General features: G+C 33.4%; 1 protein-coding gene across 2 annotated transcripts in view; it reads left to right on the top strand.

Moving 5' to 3' along the window:
- LOC110111639 (anaphase-promoting complex subunit 1) overlaps positions 1-24,136 on the top strand; it is a 177,681-nt gene that overhangs the window by 5,336 nt on the left and 148,209 nt on the right. For both annotated transcript variants that reach the window (XM_020843595.2, XM_028693179.1), the window contains 4 exons: positions 6,589-6,694; positions 6,766-6,926; positions 23,002-23,186; positions 23,265-23,334. In XM_020843595.2, the coding sequence (XP_020699254.1) occupies positions 6,589-6,694; positions 6,766-6,926; positions 23,002-23,186; positions 23,265-23,334 (522 nt within the window). The remainder of the gene's footprint in view (positions 1-6,588; positions 6,695-6,765; positions 6,927-23,001; positions 23,187-23,264; positions 23,335-24,136) is intronic.

Genomic DNA, 24,136 nt, shown 5'->3' with positions numbered 1-24,136 from the left:
ATATAATGCAGTGGCTAATGGTCTTTCATTTAAGCTTATTATAGTTAAGGTTATGTGTGAGAAAAATATTAAAAACATTTGCACATTGAGGGAAGAGTTATTTATGTACTTCATATGCATATCTTTATGGTTTATAGATATGCGTACATGAATAAAAGAAAAGACTGCTGTGTTGAACGGAATGCAAGCGAACATGACCTAACTCATATATAGAACAAAATTTTTTGGACCAACTAAATTCTACCTAAATTTGAGGTGAAATTGAATGAATTTTGAACTTTGGAGCTCAATTGACTGCTGTAGTTGGATGTAATGCTTGTTTCTTAGGACTATGATTTTAAGATGTCAGATTTCTCATGTTCATGTTACTACTAATACATTGTTCTAGGCCATGTATTTATCCTTTTAGAATGGTCTGTAGAAAAGGACGCCCTTTCGTTTTTTTGTTGTATAATGTTGTTACTGCTCATCATTCTGAACGTCTAATGCTGATATGCTGTTCTACTAATTGTGGTTAATTGTTTTGTCAGAGTTTGATTGTAGTTCTTTATCTGTAGATCTGTTTCTTGCCTACCTATCGAGTAAGCTGGCTTTATGGCTGCTTGTCATATTGTGTTTCCATCTATAATTTTATGTCAATGATTGTTGTAATGATATATTTTTAAGGATAAGTCTATTTGGAAATGACTTTGTACTCAATCGAGATACTTTACAAAACTTTAAAGGATTGTTAAACATCAAATTACCCTAGTTTTTATTTTAAGACATAATTTATATGTACTACGGAGAATATATAGAGGAGAAGAATACTTCGTTTTCTTCTTATTACATTAGGTTGAAGGGGTAAAATTTTATAAGAGATATAAGGCCTAGTTAGTATGTCTAGAATAGAAAGTATAATAAGCAAGGAATCAAGCCATAACTGTTTGAACGGGGATAAGCAGGAAAGATATCAAACATGATCAAATACACCAAATATTAGAATGGTTGTTACATTATTCCATTCTAAACACAGGAATTGAGCGGTTGGCTGACTGTATCGAGACCTGGAAACTGGCAGATCTTCCTAGGAAAGAATTTTCGGGATTGCTAGGTAGACTATCTGCTGGACTGCAACTTGTTGTTTTCCTGAGATGTTTGTAAGGTTGGAAGTGCGCTGAACGGCATGTGAAATGAAATATGAAATTGATAGTATGCTTTATTGCAGTTTCTAGAATTGTTTTGTGACTTGATGGATTGTTGGTCAACTTGAAGACTCCCTATTTTGATTTTAAGATTTCTACTCAAGTTGTCAATATATAATGACCATTTTTAGCTTGAAATAAGATTATCAAATTGTAATTAATTAAGGGCTTTAAAAAGGATATCAATAATTTAATGTTTTGTTAAAGTATAACCAAACTTAATAATCCTTGTTCAATCTTCTCTTTTACAAAATGTCCATTAATCGTATTGGATAGGATTTTTGCAATGCTAAAAGTAGGTTGATTGTCACATCAGTCATTTTGTAGGGAAACTTTTAAAATCTTTGAGTACCTGTTTAAGCCACATTTTTTCACAAATTTCATGGGTCATGGCTCAAAATTCTCCTTCAACAATGCTCAAGCTTCAACATGCTTTTTTTTTTACTTCTCCATGTTAAAATAACACATGAGTAAATATCGAATTGTGTAAGATAGATAAGTTCTCATATTACCTTTTATCAACAATTGTGACATCTTCCTCGGTTCCAAGTTTATTTAATGGATCCATTGTAATTTTTTCAGGCTTGTACCTTAGTTTATTGGTTTCCTTCAGCAAGTGAAGGTGTATTTTTATTGAGACATATATCACTTTTCTTAATCTTGCTATTTCCATGCCTAGGAAATATTCCAATGATCTAAGATCTTTAATTCAAAATATACAAGCATGTTAGTAATTTGATCTTAAGATTATTTTCAATAAATAAAGTGTGGTCAGATTGTCATTGAGACTACCCGTGCCTTTTAATCACCATGATGAATGTCACGCCTCATGATGAATCCTCTTAATCAAGTATGATTCAGCCGATTGAGTGCCCACCCTATCCGACTCCCTACCAATCGATGCAGGGTGCAACAAAGGAAAACATACTTTTCCTTAACCTTCATAACTCATAACCATTCCCAAAAATATTAATGTCATATTTTACCATATTCATTTTTAAAATGAAAGCATTCCAAATATTCTATATATATATATATATATATATATATATATATATATATAATTACAAAGCAACTAACAACTAAAAAATATTTTTATAACAAACAACTCACATATCTCTTCTCAGGACTCATCTCACGCAACTATACAACAAAATATAAGTTTTGAATTGATATGATTATACTCAACTTCAATCTTATCTTTCCTTTTTCTTGTAAAAGTAGTCAGAATAAAAATCTGTTGAGCTATGAGGTTTAGAAAGATGTGTAATTCTAATATAGAATTAAAAAAAAGTTAACAATATTCATGTATTTATGATTGAATTAAATTCATAAGTTGTTTATACAGATAAATTAGCATATATATGCTCATATGAACTAATAATAATAGAATGCTTATTACAATGCCATTGATGGAACAATATTATGTTTTTTAATGGTTTAAATATCACACTTGAATTTATTCATATAAGTATTTTATTTAATACTTATGCTTTTTTTGATCTCTCATTTCATTTGAAGCCTATGAATATATCATGATTAGATATCAAAGTTTTTGGCTATCATTATAACATAAAGTTAGACTTTATAGCTTCATAATAGTATTCAATGGAGCCTTGGTAAAATCTAACATTATATCTATTGTATATTTAGGTCCTAATGTCTCCATTGGGATCCCCTTTGCACTACCTGCATAGGTATTACAACATGTCATTGCAAATCATCATCTAACATGACATTTGTTAGGCTTAGCAATTTTTGATCAATTATGTAACTGGTAATTACATGATTCATGTATTAATATAAAAAGCATAAGTAATATTATGCATGTTTATGAAGAAAAAGGAAGACTTTAGATAACTCATTGCTTTTCTTTCCAAAAATGCAGTTAATTAGTGAAACGGTTATGTAATTATAATACACTTTATTTTAAGCTTGAATTGTTAAAATCTGTGTGTTCATTTACACTTGAATACTCGGCTATATGGACATATTCAACAATATGAATAAGTTCTAGTGCATTTTACACTTCATTTTACTGAAATGCAATTGTTCATATCGTAAGACTAAAGAATTTACTTTCTAAATTAGAATTTGCATTTCTTACCATTGTGATGAGATGCCTCAATGATTTCGATTCCCTGCAACCTTTTATGCTTATAAATTATCTATACAACTTAAATTTTCAATTTACATAATTATTACAATTTCCGTTCTAATCAAAATACCTACAACCCAACTCATTCCTAATTGATATCTTACCTCAAAATTTATTCTCCTCACACGCCATTGAAATTCTACAAAAAGTTGGATATTACATACGTACAATAAAATTTTACAATAAAATCAATATCCTTATATTCTTCTCCTTATTTAATTTCCTTGTCCTGCTCTTCGACCTACTTCTGCTTCCATCCCCCTAGCTGCAACCTAAGTGATGGAAAAAAATGAAAACTGAGAGTTAAATTGAGGAATAGCATCAGTTGAGCGAGGAGATGGCTTAAATGGCCAATTAATGAATTATTACTTAACTACCCTTAATCTGAACCAATGCATGATTAACCCTGCTACAATTAGCATTATAAATGAACAGTAATTCTAATTAAAAATTTTAGGAAAAAATGCAAATAAAAACTAATTCAATTACTTTAACACCTTGCAACTTAACATGTACTTTTATATACCAATTTGCTCCAATTGACGAGTAGAATACAATAGAATGATCTTTGGTGATTTTCATGAAAATTGATATTTCAAGATATAATTTAGTTAAGAAAATTTTGAGATTTTACCTGAAAATTTGGGTATTACATTGAGCCTATCTTCAAAGTTCATTCTAGAATCTTACCCATTCTAGAATTTTACCCACCAAAGTAAAGTAGATCAACTCAATCATTCGAATGTTCCAAACTAAAAATTTACCCTAACCAAAACTAATAATAATCGAATAAGATAACACAGTTTAATTATTTAGAAGTATACCAAAATATCTCATTCAGTAAATTATAAAGCTTCTTAGAGACATCAAAGTTCACTTTACATAACAATAAATATTCATGATATTCATTACATTATCCAGTTTTACTTCTTATACCAAAATTAAACTTCAAAACTTGTGAGTAATTCTATAAGTTGATCCTCACTCATGCTCAATTTATCCTTCCCTTTACTTTTTACAAACTTGAATAATAATCTAGCGAGCTATGAGGTGCAGCAAGAAAAATAATTGTATAATAGAATTCAAATACTTATGGTAAGGAAATAATGTCATGCTAATAAAAAACTTGATATAAGGATCAAAAGCATGATCGTAAACTAGTTTGGTGCTTTTCTTGCAATCATTATGAAATGAAATTTCTTGAGTATGGACATAACATTACAGAGAGTTAATTGTACTAAGGTAATTACTACGGAAATATCTAGTGTCTAATTTATTATATGCACTATACTTGCCAAGTGTACTAGTGATTACATTGTAGATTAATTGCGTTATGACATTCATTTGCTTATTTTATTTATATAAAATAGCATATCCTATCATCTTATAACCTTTGAATATGCGAATGTATGAATGTCTACATTAATTGACCATCATAAGGTAGCAAACTATATCAGATTCACACTAGTATAACATTATAAGGTCATCGACCAACCTATTGGCTATCATTATACGATTCAATAAAAGCTAGGTATAACCTATCATTATCACTAATGAGTTTCCCCCTTATCAATATCAAGAGATTGAGGAGCCTATTTCTCCATAGGCACTCATCTGGTTTTCTTGTTATCTTGTTTGCTTATTGCCCCGCCTGTAAATGTCAGACATATATTTTGTAAATCTATCCCACATAAATGACCTTTTTTAAGCTCATTGCATTTTGCATCATGGAACATTTAAACACATGATTCATTCATCATGAACAAGTTGATCAACATTACGCACTAATATGTAACTCATAATTACACGATGCCCCAATATAAATATATACCATTAATGCTAGTTTACTCATAATACTTTAAATTTGCACTTTGCATAATTTTTAGTTTATATGTAATCATTTAATTATGAGTGGTTAGGTATAAAACATATACGTTGTAATATGTATTTACTCATAATACTTCTAAAATGCACTGTCTTCTGTTTAAGAGGATCCTTCACATATAATCATTTTTTTTGTATGAAGATTGGCTTTTAATGTTGGTGAAGGATTTGTCAACATGGAGGACAGGCTCCATATCAAAGTACCCTTCGACCTCATAAGGAGTAGAACCTTCAATATCTTTGATACCATCTTAAAAGTTAGAATGAAAGAGAGGAGAGCAGAAAATGGGTGATTTTATAACTTAATTTTTATTCATTTGTATTTTGTAAAAAGTAAGATGAGAAACTTTAAATAAATAAATATAGAAATAACGATCAAGGAAAAATAAATTTGGAAAATCAATCTTTTATTCTGAAATTCAAAATTAACTATGTAGAAAAAATAGAATGCTGTGTTGTTGTAGATGAAAATGTACCGGCCATGAATTCATGTTTCTTTTAACACATGCATTTCACACTCAATTTTGCATTAATTATGTTTTCATGCCTACAATACTCGGATCTATACAATGGATTTTCCATTGAATTTTCAGAACATACAATGCTAAAGAAATAAATAAAAGGAATTCAAAACAAGGGTTGCAAAATTTTTCATTGAATCTTTCATAACATGATTTTTACAAAGAAGAGGGGGTTATATATATAGAAATAGCTTGATAACCTATAGTATAAACCCACTCTAAGGCTTATTACAGGATAATCTCCATGACAATAAGTGATAAGATATAAAAAAATCTTCTTTTTCCTAACAAATTCAAAATTTAAATACATAAATTAAATTCTATGCATCTTGATCATGATCAATCAAATGGTAGAACCAATACTGAATCCCAAAAGCTTGGCACCATAAGGGTTTAACCCTACGTTCTTTCTGTTTCCAAGCATTAAAATTCTATTGACTTTATGCAAACTTCCTTTACTTTGCAGTGGATCTAAATAAATTAAACTTCCTTTACTTTGCATTAAAATTCTATCATTTACCAGTTTATTTGTTTCTTATAGCTCTTGCTATATTTGTCTTATGTAGATAATTGCAAGCTTTTATACTAATTATTCTTTTTTTTTTATAACAACTAGCATGATGCGGGTTGGCCTTTCTATTTCACATCCATGAGGATGTCAATCTTGGGCTCTGCTTATACTTAATTAAGTGCTGGTTAAGTTAGGTGCTTGCTAACAATTTGTTGGTGTTTGCTTCCAACAGAAATATGCTAAGCTAATACTGCCTTTAAAATTCTAGCCAAATGATACCTTGTTTGCATGGTTATCAATTATCATGCATGCTCACAAGCATTTTAGCAGGCAACTTATATTGAAGAAAGGGGAAAATTATCTGCCATGAAGGATTATGAGGAGAGGACAATATGGACAAGTGATATAATACCTTTGATGGCATCATACAATAAAGGTTACTACTTTTGGTTCATTTTTTGAATTTATAATGTTTGAATTATTATTACAGTTTAATTTGGATTGCAGATAGGCTGCAGCATTCTGTCTGGCTTGTAGAAGCTGCAGATAACTGCAACAACGCTGATGCTGGTACCTTGACTGAACGAAGTCCAAGTGATTTTTGTCTGCACAAGTTCTCTCTTCGAAGGATATGGCAAGGAAAATGTTCTCAATTTGCTGCTAGTAAGGTTGTGCTGAGTGTTTAATATATTTTTCACAATATTTTCCTCGTATTAAATGTTTGTGTGGTATTTCCTTGGTTACTTGTGTTAGAGATGCAAAATAGAAGTAAATAACTTTATTAATCCGTTTTAATTATTGTCCACCCAATTTGTTCTGTTTAAATTTTTTTGGTTGTCTTGCTGTGGGCTCCGAAAATTCGGCCCCGGCCTCCACCGGACTGTTGCTTTTCTTCGGCGAGGGAGTTAACGGAATAAGTTCCGGGGTAAATTTTGGGAAGGCAGATGGGTTTGTAGATAAGACCCTACCCAGAGATTTTGCCCTCATTTTGCGAGGACTTTATGATCTGAGTTCTGGTTTCCTATAGGCACAAGCCCCTATTGTTAATTACCCCTCCCGATCACGAGAGAGATAGTTCGATTAAGGCTAGTCGATCAATCAGATACGTAGAATATACATGTTATCTGGCATTATTAGTAACGGCATGTGCTTTTGGATTTGAAAGTTTGGATGATATTTAAAACTTGAAATTTCGCATCTTGTACTTAAGCGGATGGTGGGTGAATGGATGATGGACTCGATCAAATCCCATGGTTCCGTCATCCCGGACATCGTGTCCCTAGTCTACTTAGTCAGAGGAGTAGTCGACCCAACCTGACAGAAGGACTTTGTCGGCAGCATTGGGTTGCTTCGTCAAGGGAACCTTGTAGACCTGGGTTAATGTTTGTCTAAGGGGACAAATTTGAATCCACCTTAGCTGACAAGAGTTTGTGCCATATCGATCATATCCTATTGATTCATATCTCAAGGATTTTGATGCCACGAAGGAGCGCATTGGCTCTGGCATAATGTATTCGTGGTGCATTTGGCGGCAAACACCTCCGTTCAGAGGCCCCGCGGTCATAACGTTTATCCTGCGGTTGCCATTTGACGGCAAAATCGCGGTTAGGGGACACGTACCACATCTTTATTGCAGGAATTGTTTTGAATAGACCTAGTGATATTTTCGACTAGCATTAGCTCTATGTAAGCTGAAGTTATATTTGAATTTGTCACCTCGAAAAACTGTTGTGGAGGGTGGATGGTTTTGCTTTAAGTGTTGAAGGATTTGTTTCAATTTAAATATTTTTGTTTGCGATAAATTTTTTTGGAAAATTTGGATTTTGTGGATATTTGGGATGACATTTGAAATATTTGGAGTTAACCCCTATGGTTGAAATCTTCGTTCAACACGGCCATCATCCGGGCATTTGGGATCACTTCAATTTCATTGATTGGACCTTGTCGACTCTATCGGTTTATCGATAGAGGATCTTGTTTCGTAGGCTTTATGCCTTTATTAGTGAATTCTCTTGATTATAGACATTGAAGGCCTAATATGAATATATTAAAACAAATGTATTGGTCGCCACAACCGCATATTTGTTTGATGGTTCGAATCACCCTGTCGACTCTTATTGATTTGTATAGAAGGATCGGGTTCGAACTGAAATTTACTTATTAACCCGTGTAGCATCCCTTGACGTCACGTGTGTACCAATAACACGCTTGGGACCCATGCGAGTGTTTGGGATCACTTTCATTTCATTGACTGGACCTTATCGACTCTGTCAGTTTTTCGATAGAGGATCAGGTTTCGTAGGCTTTTTGCCTTTATTATTGAATTCCTTTGATTATAGACCTTAAAGGCCTAATATGAATGTATTAAAACAAATATACTAGTCGTCGCAACCATATATTTGTTTGATGATTTGAATCCTGTCGATTCCTATTGATTTGTATAGAAGGATCGAGTTTGAACTGGAATTCACTTATTAACCCGCGTAGCATTCCTAGTCGTCACGTGCGTTCCAATAACGCGCTCGCCAGGGCCCATGCGGGTGTTTGAGATCACTTTCATTTCATTGACTGGACCTTGTCGACTCTGTCAGTTTATCAATAGAGGATCTGGTTTCGTCGGCTTTATACCTATATTAATGAATTCTCTTGATTATAGATGTTGAAGGCCTAGTATGATTGTATTAAAACAAATATATTGGTCGCCGCAACTGCATATTTGTTTGATGGTTCGAACCCTATCGACTCCTATTGATCTTTATAGAAGGATCGTGTTCAAACTATAATTCACTTATTAACTCGCATAGCATCCTTAGATGTCACGTGTGTACCAATAACATGCTCGTCGGGGCCCATGCGGGTGTTTTGGGGGCATTTTATAATTATATCCTGTCGACTCCTTTTTACCTGTTTAGGAGGATCAGGTTCAAATTTAATAACCCGCGCAACATCCCTAGACGTCACGTGTGTACCAATAACATGCTCGCTAGGGCTCATGCGGGTGTTGATTGTATTTACCCCTTTAGTGTACCTATGTGCATACATATTACAGTGCATGTGCAGTGGTACTTTGAAATATTTGTAAACGCCTTCTATTCGCTTGCATGAATATTGCAGATCCGGTGGCATTGTGTAGCAGCTTCTGAATAGAGTTGTCCGCTGCTTTATACAGGTAGACTGTCATGCAGTACTTACTGCATTCTGCAATTAGATTATAGTTCACTAACGAATCTCCTGCTTTACATACAGGTGAATCATAAATTTGTCACTTGATTGGAATGAGATACCTCATTGATCTGATGGACACTCCCTTTTCTCATTCACCGGGAGTTCTTTCTTGAAATTCGTGACCGTAGCTTTGAAAGAACTCCTTACAACATCACCAGTGTAGTAGACTTGTTATTTTCGGTGTTTGTGGGTACCAGAACTGTTTTCTTTCTAAGGACAGGACCAAGAAGAAACTTTGGAACACAAGGAAATTTAGCTCTAATTTGTTCAAATATCCCTTTCCTTCTGCCAGGGGATGTCCTTCTCCATACACTGAGTTGTTCTCGTATCCGACGTATTCATAGATCTCAATCACCGTTGTTGTAGGTGATACATGTACTTGTGTCCACAAGGGTTCGTTGGATTTAAGATATACCCATTGTTGTTATCCATAGGTGGCTTGTGTTTGTTTACAGGAACCCGTTACATCCACTACGATCTCTTTAAAATATTCGTAGGAGAATCATTGTTCTTGCATCATATTCACCTTTCACCAATCTAAGGTGGGTTTGATGTTTGCATTTGTTTGTAAAAGTAATTTTTTTTCAACTACTCCCTTTTTGCATATAGGGATATGCATATTTGTTTTCCTTGGGTGGTTGTTGCTTGTAGGAGTACTGCACTTTATCTTATAAATCCATATTTGAAGATAGGTTCATTGTTATCTTTCAGGGCAATACTCTTGTTTGTATGATTGATACATGCATCAATCATCTTTGTCTTGATATTCATTTGGATGAATATCACTATCATTCATGCATACTCGTATCTATCCCACAATTATTATGCTTTGATGTGGTCATTTCATATTCGTCGGCATTTGCACTTGATGTGCTAATCAACCACCCTCCAGTTACAAGGGATATATGTATTTGTCTTTTATCAGATGATTGTTGACACTAGCGGGCATTTGCATTCGTTGTATGCTTCATTGAATACATCCGTAAAAGGTGTTGTAGTTTGATTGGTATCGAATATGAGGGGGCAATGATGTTCAAATCAAACTCAAGTCTGAGTCCTTTCAAGTCTAGTTCAAATTAAGTTCATAAGCTCAATGTGCAAGCTCAGTTCTATGTCCCCTGTAGTCCAACTCAAGTACTCGCTTGAGTTCAAATTGTTTAAGCCATTAATGTTCGAGTTAAGAATACATGTTCAAGTGCTTGTTCAAAGTCTTCTAAATTCTTTACAGGCTCAATTTCATGTTCACTTGATTTGAATTTTGGTTCCAGTTTGATCTTATTTTATTTGGATTTGACCTTTTATTCGTCATTTAGATTTTGTTCAAGTCCACAAGTCAATGTTCATTTGAATCCAAGTTCTTGTTATTTCGAGTTCAAATCAGGTCCGAGTGCGGTCGTATATTCACCCGAAATTTCGGCAGCCTCCCGGTGCCTCCCCCATTTAGGGGAAAATTACGAAAAACTGGGCCTTCCCACCACGCTATGAAAAGCGTGTATGGTAGGTGCCCTCGTACGAGGACACTGCGGCCGTAAAATCTTTGTCCCCCACCATGCTAAGAAAAGCGTGTATGGGTCTTCAGTACCTGTTACAAGAGGGAAGCAGTTGTTTCCCTGTAGGTATAGAGCCGCGTACGGGTACTTAAAAGTTTTCCTAGCCACGCTAAGAAAAGCTTGCACCAGGCTTACCTGCCTCGTCGTATGCGTCGCATCAGATTTTCTCCTACCATGCTAAGAAAAACATTTTTAGGTGGTTGACCGGCTCGTCGCACACACCGAGGACAAGACTTTGGGGTCGAGGGATCGCTCACCTACCTCGGCGTAGGTGTCGTACCGGGTTCCCTCCTACCACGCTAAGAAAAGCGTGCATAGGTGGTCTGCCGGCCCGACACGCATGCAGAGGTAAGAGAGGAATTTTTTTTTGAATAATAATAATGATAATAATAATAATAATAATAATAATAATAATAATAATAATAATAATAATAATAATAATAATAATAATAATAATAATAATAATAATAATAATAATAATAATAATAATAATAATAATAATAATAATAATAATAATAATAATAATAATAATAATAATAATAATAATAATAATAATAATAATAATAATAATAATAATAATAATAATAATAATAATAATAATAATAATAATAATAATAATAATAATAATAATAAGAATAATAATATTAATATTACAATTATATTACTACTATATTATTATAATATCACTATTATATAACATTAATAATATTATTAATGATGTTAATAATCATTAACATTAATAATAATGATAATAAAAATAAAAGAATAAAATCCCCCCTTTCCCCTCTCTGTTTGGTTTTGATTTTTTGTATTTCATTACGGGTCAACACTTGTATAAAATAAAAACTTTCTGATCAGAAAGAAGGAACTGACTCTTTAATATATTTTGGTCATTCATTATAAGACTTTGAACTTAAAAAAGCTTAGGTCGACATCTATTTTTTTTTTTTTTTAATTTCAAATTAGTAGCAGTGATGCTTGACATGCAAAAGTGATTGAGGATGACTTATGCTAAAATTTTGATGTTTACTTAATGATATAGCTCTTATGCTAAACTTATGATAAAATCTTCACGCTATAGTTGTTTTGTCTGTTTTATTTTCTTTAGTTTTGTCAATAACATAAAATAAATAAACTTTCTGATCATAGAAAAAGGGACTGACACTTTTATATATTCTGGTCATGAATTGTTAAAGCATTGAACGTAGAAAAGCTTAGGTTGGCATCTTTTCGGAATTTAAATTAGTAGCAGTAATGCTTTACATGTAAAGGTGATTGAGAATGGTTTACTTATGCCAAACTTTTGATGTTTAATTAGAGATATAGCCATCATTACAACACAACAACAACAACATCAAGCCTTTGTCCCACTATGTGTGGTCGGCTACATGAATCCTTTTTCGCCATTGTGTCATGTTAAAAGCTAAATTCTCATTTAAATCTAATAAAGAAAGACCATTTCTAATATTTTATAAACAAGTCTTTTTAGATTTACCTCTACCTTTCTTGACATAAGTCAAATTTAATACCTCAACTTTTCTAAAAGGGTCATCGGAAGGCCTCCGTTTAATGTGGCCAAACCATCTAAGGCGGCTCTCTCTAATCTTATCTTCCACTGGAGCTACTCCAACCTTTTCACATATATGCTCATTTCGTATCCTATCTCTAAGGGTAAATTCACTCATCCACCTAAGCATCCTTATCTCTGCAACACTTAACTTAGTATTATGCTTCTCTTTTAATGGCCAACATTTGGCATCATAAATCATTGCAGGTCTCACGGGTCATCTTATAGAATATTCCCTTAAGTTTGAGGGGGACTTTTCTATCGCACAATAAGCCCGAAACATTCTTCCACTTCAACCATGCAACTTGAATTCTGCTGATAATATCCCCATCTGTTTCACCATCATTCTGAACAATAGATCCAAGATATCTAAAACTTATACTCTTATTAATGACTTGATCGCCCAAGTTATTTTTACTATTAGAAGCTTTTTCCTTCGAAACTCCAAGCACATCTTTTGCAATAATCTTAATATCACTAGCCACTTTTTCCCACATAACATAAGCATCCTCATGCACAGATAAAATCTTATTCTCAAAAATACTTTTGTTAATATTCTTTAAATACCCCCATCTAATCTTAGAAAATTATTTTACTTTATTTTTTATTTTCTGCCTCTTTATCTTAAAGTTCAAAACTAATAATCGATGTTGGGTATATAAATTTTCACTCGGAATAACTTTACAATCTTTGCAATCTAAACGATCTAATTTTCTTATAAAAAAATAATCAATCTGTGTTTTAATACATCCATTTTTATAAGTGATAAGATGCTTATCTCTTTTCTTAAATAATGTATTAGCTATTAAAAAATCATAAGCTAAAGAAAAATCTAATATGGTCTTACTACATTCATTTGTCGCTTGAAACCCATGACCATCATGAATGCTTTTAAAATCATCTACCTCTTTACCAACATGTTCATTTAAATCTCCTCCATAAAAACTCTTTTTTCAAGAGATATTATTTGTATTAATTCTTCTAAGTCATTATAAAATATAAATTTTGAACCCATATCTAAGCCACTTGAGGAGCATAAGCACTTATAATATTAACAATCTTTGCATTAACAACAATCTTTAAAGCTATAATTCTATCTTTAATTCTGTTAATTTTTATAACATTATCCTTCAAACTCTTATCTATAATCACACCTATACTATTTCTTGTACGACTCTTACAAGAATACCATAGTTTATATCCTAAACTATTCATCTTCTTAGCATTCTCTCCAATCCATTTAGTTTCCTGAATGCACATAATATTTAACTTCATATGAATCATAATATATATTAATTCAATTAATTTTTTGTAAGGGAGCATATATTTCAAGTTTCTATCCTAATTTTAATTTCATGGACTAGCTTTTTTTGCACACATTCGTCCTTGATGTGAGAACCCTTGCCTATTTAACATTGCACCAGGGCGCCGGTGCAGCGGCCCTTGCACACTTGTCGTTGTATTCATGCCATACAACGTGTCGCTTCCAAGGGACGCACTAGCATTAACACAATTTTTCAAAAGATTCATGTCATGATTATTCGACAAGTTTTACGCTGACTGTCGCCTACCTGATGCAACCATCAACTTTTCTCATCCAGGACTTGGGACTTGACAATGGTAGAGATATAGCCATCAATAAACCTTTAAAATCATTGAATGGACTAGCATGATCGCTGTGCAATATGAAATAATGATATGCACAAATAGTGTTGTGAGCACGCAACACAAAGTATAAAGTTTATTTTTTTTTTCATTTTGCTTTTATGTGAAGCACAAATACAAAGTGCTTCAGTTCACAGAAATATACATATAACATCTAATAAATACTCTAAGCTTTAATGCTAAGAATGCCGTACAATGAACAATTGTATTCAACCATGAGAAGATTTATGACATTTAGAATAAAATATTAGCAACAAATTGCAATTCTGGATGGAAAGCAAGTTTTAAATTTTAGCTACAAAACAGGTTTGATGCCTATATTTTAGAAGAAGAAAAATACATGATTGATAGAAATGCTGATTATGAAACCTGTCCATGCTTAACAAATTATCAACCAATTATCTTTGAAATAACTAAACATTACATACGACTGTATAATTGAAATTAAATAACTAAACAACATAAGCAAACATTAAATTATCAATCTTCTTATGTTCTAAATAAAATATATCATAACCAAAAAAAGATACTTAGATGAAACCACATGCTCCGAATTTTACCATGCTTTAAATTAGCAAAACATGACTAAAAGCCAAGTCAGGGGTCATCACAACCTCTAATTTTATGCCCGCCCAAAAAAGGTTAAGGAAACAAAATCAAAACACAACAATCAGTAATATAGATGTTAACAAGAAATGCTAAAAATGAAAATAATGGAAAGCTAGCAATACAAGCATTTATCATACATTAAAAAGAGCAAAAAAACCATCTTTTTGTCTATACTTCTCCCATAAAAATGAATATGAGATGAAAATGAAAAGATGAAGTCACATGTAGGATCAGATTATTAGTAGTAGTGTACATATCATTAACATAAATTTATTTCCAATGAAGCAACGAGAAAATTAGCCATTGAAACAACAACACTGGATGAAATGGTAAGGGAATAGTGTGACAAGGTGGAGGAACAAACTTGCATAAACATTCTTACTCGATTTTATGTGATCAGATTTGATAACAACCAAGAAAGTTAATTAGACAAATCACATAGAACGCATGATGGGAATACCATGTAAAGATTAAAAACATAATTAAATTGCATTTCCATCTTTCTGCATCCAATGCAAAATGTAAGATCCATTGCATAGAAACAAATTTGTTGGTTTTTTCTCAGCTTCAAACCTGTGCAAAGTTTGGAAGCACTGCTTTGCATTCTGCTGCTCCTAAAACTCACACTTATTTATGCACTTAAGAGCCCATTAAAATAAAAACAATCTTAAAATAAATTGTTATTGGAAAAAATAAGTAGCTACTATCCTGACCATTTCAACATTATTAAAGGAAGCATGTAAGTTTGATAATAGTTAATGCACTCCTTGTTAAGCAGAGTACATTGACCAGCTAAAACCTCAAAAGCATGACACTCCTAATTGCCTTCCATGTTTGTGTCGAACACGAACACAACTTCATCATGCCCCTGTACGTGTTCGACACCTCAGGAATCATTTTCTTGGTTTTAGGTATGGAATTTGACCCCATCATGGGCTAGGTATGGGTTGGTCACAATTGAGATCATGCAGAACGTTAGAGTTAATACTGACAAGTGTAGAACCCAAAGTAAAGTCTAATTCACATGATAGCTTGTTGCTCTAATTGTCTTGCGCTCTCTCCTCTCTCTTTGGCAAAGTCATTAGCTATCTCGCCTCTCTTCTTTATTGAATTGGTCTTGTGTTGGCCTAGACATCAATGTTGCTTATTGTCAAAACCATTTTCGTGATGTAGGGTCTATAAGATCTTTATGTTGAGTGTAACAACTTTGTTGGTGTCCCCTTGTGGTGGTAATGAAGGGGTTATTTTGGTAATGCTTAAATAGGTTTTTCAGGGTTTGGGCATATGTAGTGCTGGAACCTCTGGAGTATAAAAGGGGAAGCTTCCCTTAGAGGAAAAGGAGGACTCCTATTCAAAATTTTGGGATGCTAGGAAACTAATGTTGGTGTTTTAATGTATTTTGGACCAGTGGTTAAAGCATTGTGATATTTATAATCCGGTTGCTTACAACCAAAAATTATCTCTTCATATTGGGCTTATAGATGGATATCTTAAAATTGTTGGGGAGTTGAGACCTTGGAATGTTGGGTATGTTTTAGAGAGCCTTGAAATTGTTGGAGAGGTTGTGTAGAAGAGATGATAATTGTATTCGAAAAGAGGCGGAACAATGGTGAAAAAGATAACTAAGGACATGTTAAAATCCTATAGGATCAACCACTAAGTTTCACCGAAGAGTAGAGCGGCCACCAAAACTTTTCTCACAAAAGTTGCACACATAAAAGGTAAATTTTTATTCAATTGATTTAAAGAAATAAAGCAAGGTCCTATTTATAGACCTTTTAAAGTAGATACTTTGGAAAGTCCTATGAGTCAATAAAATACTATTACATGGATTGATGATTTGTAAAGGGAAGACAATAAGAGAAATAAAACAAAAATTTAGAAGTTACAAAAGCATGAAAGTTCGAATTGACCAAAGAAGACAAATATAATAGTCTTGAAATCAAACAATTTTTGAAGATTTTTTGGTTTTTTGATTGATATGGTCCACCTAGTATGAAGTGACCTCAAGTTAAACTTCCTAATTAATCTCTAATGATTTTAAAGATATTATGTGTCATTTTGTGCTTGCATGAATAATTGTGTATGATGAATAATCCAAATATTGATATAGTATATTCATTTGTGACTTTTTCCCTATCCTTTATTTTGGTGTTGCATCACCTTTTTCAATGTCGTTGGTCATCAAAGCCGTGTTCGTCCATCTAGTTATTAATTATAAAATTTAGAGAATTGGTGAGGGAAAACAACTTAATTTTATTATACAAAACTATCCATATTTATAGATCCACACAAGATGTCTTAATAAAGAAACAAATAACTGCAAAATCATGCGTAATTTCCTTAATATAATCCTTCCTAAAGCAACCACCTAAATATAGAAGGAGATCGACATGATCTATGTGAGCTTCCCACGGATCCCCATGCTGGTCGTGGGATCAAGGGCCAAGGGACGACTTCGATTTAACATTCTCCCTCAAGCTGGGGAATACAAATCTATTATTCCCAGCTTGGTAGTCAGTCCCAAAAAGGTAGAGTTACCAGGTTCCTTGTTAAGAATGTCTGCAACATCAGTTTCATCATTTTCTTGCACCCCATGCATTTTGGTTTCACCTTCAATAAATTACCACTGCTCGTTCTTTATAAGAAGCACCTCTACATAACCGTGCTATAAAATTTTATGCATTCTTGTACTTTGATCAATAGAATCAACAATGCCATCATAAAACATCTGATCATTTGGCCGCCAAATTTTTATTTTTGAACCAACAATTGTATCATCCAAGCCTTTTCTATTCTTCTGTGGTCCAGAAGGCTCTTGTATGCCCTGAGTACGCTTCCATCTTGACTTTTTTACTGGTATTTTTAGTATGGTTATGATTTTTAACCAACTCTTTCACTGTAGACTTTTGAGTGGAGAGAACTTCCTCTAATTTTAATTCTTTGTCTTCAGCCTCAGCATGCTTAACTCCTTTATGCTTTTTTATGACGGCAATTTGCTTGTTTGTTGAGGATCTCACTCCAACTTTTCTTTGAGATCCATATCTACCTCCATTACTTGGAAGCTTTTTCTCAAAATTATTTCGAACTTTTTCCTTATCACCAACTCCATAATGATCATTGCTAATTGACAATTGCAATGAAGCATTTCTTCCTTTACGAGAACTTAGGTATGATCTTCTATCAGACTTTATTTTACCTAAATCCAAGTTATGTTCAGTAGTAACTCTTGATTTACCGCTATGATGGTTTAATTCGGCCTTTTACTTTGCAGCTGTGGAATCACTATTCCCATTCTAAAATATTTCATTATTTATCACCAATTTGGAAGATATGTCTGTAGCAACAACGGATTTTTCAATATGAAAAATTTCACCTTTCTGTTGTGCAGATCTCTGAGGCGAGTTGTCACAAAGGATCCGCTTAGATAATTTATGGTCAACATTCAACTTAGATCTAACATTCTACCAAGCTTTACTGTACTTGAATCCAAGCTATGTTCAATATTAACTCTAAATTTACCACTATGATGATGAAATTTAGCCTTTTGCTTTGCAACCATGGAATCACTATTCCCATTATGAAAAGATCCATTATTCGTCACCTATTTGGAAGATTCGTCTGCAGCAACAACATATTTTTCAGGAAGAAAAATTTCAGCTTCCTGTTGTGCATATCCCTAAGGCGAGTCGTAAAAAAGGAACCGCTCAGTTAATTTATTGTCATCTTCTTGATTTTCACCAAAAGCATTTAATTCATTTTGTATCGAAGTGTCAGGTTTCCCCTGAAATACATCAAAAACAATTTTGCTGTAATTACTTAACAGAGCACCATTGCAATTAAATAATTTAGCCAAATAAGGTTTTAGCTTCAAGGAACAATTAACAAGCGCTTTTTCAGCTAGCTTCTTGGTTATGTGCAAAATATTCTTTTCAACACCTTTTATACCATCTAACATACATGAAAGAAACTATGTAGAAATACTTTCAGTCTCATTCGAAACAAGTGTATGATAGTTTCCATTGAGAAGAAGAAAATATTAGAATGCTTTCACCTTATTGTCTTCAGGAAATGCTGAAACATTTCCAATATCAAATCATCACATTCAAAATCTAACATCAAAACATAGGATCGGACCTTCAACAATTTCAAGTATTGAAACTCTCTTTGAAAATGAACTGCTTGCCATCTCATTGAAACTCTTGAAAGCTCCGATTATCAGCCCAAATATCTCCTTATATCATCACATGGAGCATCTGGTGCTGTTATCTTATTATATCATTTAGAAAACATGCAATGGAAACCTTCACATTAATGTTTGAGTGCCCCAAAAGATCCTTGGCAATCAATGCCTTCATAGCAGGCTGAACAACAACCAACATTAAAATAGATGGAGATAATTCCATTCTTGAAAATAAATTCTCAGCTTTATCAAGAAGTAGCAGAAGTTGTTGTAAATCGGATGGAGGAGACGCCGGCTTATTCCTGATGTCTTTGACCCCATTCTCCATCATTAAATCATCATGTAACATTTGCATAGTTGTGCACGAGAGAGGCCGCATGTATGACAATAAGGGCTCCAAGCTCTCGGTCCCTTGCAGGCTTGCACAAAACCACCGATCCAAGTGTTTGGCTTTTCCCAGGTACGCACGTAGAAAAACTCTTGCACGACTCCTAGTGCTCACTTCTGCTTTTGCATAGGTAAGAACACACATAGAGGCTTGGCCTCCTTTACTTTTATGAGGGTTCCCGTTTGCTCCTCTTTGCTCGACTTCTAGGAACAGACACACATAGAAGACGACCAAGAGGAACGCCACTCCTCTCTTGATCGCACACATGGATAAAGACTGACCCTGATGTCGAAGTTCCTTGGAAGAGGTCCTGACTGCTATCCAGATGCACTCAGGAGGAGGTCTTACGCTCAACTTCTCTATCTTCTACTCGGTTGACTTTAGACATCGCATGCAAGAACAAAGATCGAGCCCGATGCTGTCGTTTCTAGGAGGTTGTGGCTTATGTCTAGACACACCATTTCTCATCTCGTGCAGTCGCATGTACGCGAGAAGAGGATTTTGCTCGGTTCCTCCCTAGACACTCGCAAGAGGTTCCCTCCTGCTTGATCTCTCCTCGGTTTTGGACGCACATTAGACTCCTATCTCCGCTTCTTTTGGCCGTAGCCACAAAACATAGGGCACGAGCGGTTTGGACCGTTTGACTCTCTTTTGATCTCCAACGGCAATGAAGGCCTCTTGCTCGTCTTCGCTTCCTTCGATTCGTATATATCCTAGTGATTCCAGCAATGAAGGCCGATGGAAGGACGAGTATTCCTCAGAATTCTGACGATGAAGGCTGGTGGTGGGAATTTGGCTCTGATACCATGTTAAATTTAGAGAATTGGAGAAGGAAAAAGCTTAATTTTATTATGCAAAACTATTCTTATTTATAGATCTATACAAGATGTCTTAATAAATAAACAAATAACTACGTAATCATGCTTAATTGCCTTAATATAATCCTTCCTAAACCAGCCACCCAAATATAAAAGGAGATCGACATGATCCAGGTGAGCTTCCCATCGATCCCCATGCTGGCCGTGGGATCAAGGGCCTAGTGACGACTGAGATTTGACAGCGTGATTCAGGTGAGTCTCTCACGGATCCCTATGCTGGTCATGGGATTAAGGGCCAAGGAACGGCAAATTTAACATTAATGCATGCCTTGTTTGGTTCATCTAGCCTCACCTGGCTCGTCTTGATTGTAATTTGTGATTCCTTAGCTTTTTGTATACCCTTAATGATTTACTTTAGATGTTTCAAAATTTTAACATCTGCATTATTAATTCCACATGTCCGACTTTTTAAACATGTATATTATTTGTTTTCAATTTTAAAATTGTACATTATTATTATTTTTTAAATTATAATGGCAATAACATTATTTTTTTTTTTTTTCATATTTCAAAACTTAGATAGTTTTGAGTTTATATCTTTCATAATAACTTGGTTTTGAATTTATAAGTCTTAAATATGTAGATTTCTGTAGTGTAAGAAAAATTGATAATTCTTAAACTTATTGTTTTCATTATTTACATCTGTTGGGACAATTCATCGCTTATTTTTGTTATGGACAGTATTGCTTTATGTTGACTAATAAAGTAAATGATAGTGATTTAAAACGTCATTTTCTATAACTTCAGTTGTGTAGTGGGCACGAGTGCTAGGACTAATGATGATCATAGCGTGGATTTTGTAAACTCCAATTAATTTGAAAAGGGCATTCGTATTTATTTTTTTAGAGATTTTTTTGATATTTTGAAAGAAGAATATGTGACAATTGAAATGGATTCATAAATGCTTATGTGATAAAGTATTTTAATATTAATAATGTTTATATTATCTTATCATTATAATATTTCTTTTATGAAATATATGTGATAATTGAAACTTTAAATGGATTAAATATACTTCATCTTGTGATACCTTTAATAGAAAATGTTATAAATTGTAGATTCCATATTAATTATTTATAAAATATAATGACATGTCCACAACGTGCCATGTTAGACTTTTGCCAGTTATTTCCCATCTTCGTCTCTATATTGTGTCGGGTTCTTGATGAAATGGTACAGGAATAGGGTGACAAGGTGGATGAGCAAACTCGCATAAACATTCTTTCTTGATCTTATGTAATCACATATGAGAACAATCTAGAGAGTCAAGTAGGCAATCACATAGATATAGCGCAGGATGGGTATGACATGGAAAGATTAAAAACAGAATTAAATTATATTTCCATCTCTATGCAGATAATGCAAAGTGTAAGATACATCCCATAGGAACAATTCTGTAGGTTTTTTCTCAGCTTCAAACTTGTGCAAAGTTAGGAAGCACTGATTTGCATTGTGTTGCTCCTAAAAGTCATGCTTATTTGTGGTGCCCGTAAGAGCCCATTAAAGTCAAAAGCAACCTTACAATTATTTGTTATTGGCAAAGAGAAGTAGCTTCTATCATGATCATTTTAACGATAGTAAAGAGAAGCACCGTAAGTTTGATAGTAGGAAGCATGGTCGGCCAGCTAAAACTCTTACGTCTATGAGCTCAAAAATTGTCGAAGTGTTTGTGTCAACAAGCTCAAGTTCAATAGTTTGGGTTGCTTTTGTCTTAAAAAGAAACCATATATTAGTTTACTACCATTTATGTTGCTGCATTTATAATTTATTAGTCAATCTCTCAGTCAAGTATTGTAAGAAGACTCAAAGTGGGATCATTTTTGGTTGATCATATATATCTGAAGCTGAAAATACAAATGGGATGTTACGCATGAGCTTATGTGTGTGCTTAATTCTATGTACTTATTGAAGTTTATATAGTTTTCTTTAATTGTAATACTATTGTTTATATTATTTACATATTTTTAATTAATTTATTTTTTGACTCGTATCCATTGGAATCTTAGAGCCAAAAATACTCTTTCAGACACGAAATAAAAAATTTGATCCCATCTCTGCTCTTCAGATGAAATTGAAATTGATTTGGCTAGAGCAGGCTTGACTCAAAATCATTAGAGTGATTCGACTCCAAATTTAATTTTTTACATATTGTAAAAAAACACACATGTTTGCAGCTGCATATATGTGCATATATTATTCATTCATAGGTTATATTTATAACATACTTCATTATGGATAGACAAATTTAATTTCAAATTTTAACTTGAACTATATTTGAATTTGTCGAGCCAAATTTGAAATTATTTGGAAATCTCAAATTTTAAAATATTTTGAATTCAACTTTGAGTCATTTTTGTTGCTCGAGATTGACTAATAATCAATTCAAATCGATGTAATAGTTGAGCTACTTTCAGGTGATTTTTACTTTCGAAAATATTTAGCATCCCTGTCATTAAGAATTTCTGAAAAAAACAAACAGTTTGTAAAAGTATTTTCAATAAAATCGTTATAATCTGGTTGAATTGAAAATTTTTATATTTAAATTTTGATAAATATCATTTTGAAACTTGGAGAAAAAAGTGAAAGGCTAGAAAGTTTATGATATTGAATACAACTATTGTGCAAAAATTAAATCAGACATAGATATCGACTTTGTTTTCTTATTTGTGTTTTTCTAGGTGTTCCTTGCTACTGATAGTGATGGGGTTCCTATTATATGTTTTCTGCTGCAAGAACAAAAACTACTTGCTGTGAGGCTCCAAGTTGATGATGGAGGTGATGGAGTTTCTATTGATGTGAGGCCTCTCATGATCTGGAGTATCCCTGCAATTTCTGCTGCTCCAGTTTCTGTGACACGCCCTAGGTGGTGATTATTATTATTATTTTGTTTGTGCGGTAGTTTCTATTTATATTGATGTACTTTCAATACATTTCATTGCAGGGTCAAATTGGCACGCCTATCCTTCATGGACATAATCGTGTTGGACTGTGAAAGTTGTCTTCTTCTCTATGTATGTTTTAACACCCATTCGTTACTACGTCTAATGAAATCCACTTTAAATTAAAACATTGTTCATTTTGTTGTGCAACATTAATCAAGGCCTGATCATTTTAAAACTACGGTATCTTTATTTGTGGCAGGTTTCCGTCACTGATATATTTAGACATGTAAAATAGAGAGATGGCTGAAAACTTTAAATTTTTAAGAAGTAGAAATATGTACAATTTCAAGGCGATTGATTGTTAAAAATAGTTTTAAATTTAAGATAATCATTCTATTGATGTCCACTGCTGGAATGTGGATAGCAGCTTTCCTTCTTCCTGAATCCATGTGCTTTATATTTCCTTCCGTATCCACTCTGTTGGAATTGTCGATAGCTATCGGCTAGCCCTTGAATCCTTGGCCTTTCTTTTTCTTTTATGTTGGATGAATTTGTTGAAACTTGAATTGTCACGACCCGGCCCGAATACTTGAACTAACGAGGCGGAGCCGGACGGCCGGACGGTTAATACTATTACTACCAATCTAAAATTATCTTAATAAATTTAAAGAGCTACTAAAACCTCAAAGTTTAAAAAATTACATAAATACCTTTCAATTGGAGGGCTTTGCCTACGGTATACGTTCTCATTTCTTCTACTCATTTTAGTTAATGGTGTTATCCCTATAAATATTTTCTAACATGAAGAATGAGTCATAACAGAACTCAATGAGTAAATCATGTTTCTAAAATTACAGTAATCCAAGGTATTACGAATCATATGCATGAACATTCAAAACATAACATAATTCTATTTAATTATTTCATATCC

This window comes from Dendrobium catenatum, unplaced genomic scaffold (genome assembly GCF_001605985.2).
Source record: "Dendrobium catenatum unplaced genomic scaffold, ASM160598v2 fragScaff_scaffold_231, whole genome shotgun sequence".
NCBI lineage: Eukaryota > Viridiplantae > Streptophyta > Magnoliopsida > Asparagales > Orchidaceae > Dendrobium > Dendrobium catenatum.
The sequence above is the reverse complement of the archived record's forward strand: the minus strand, read 5'-3'. Positions and strand labels throughout refer to the sequence as shown.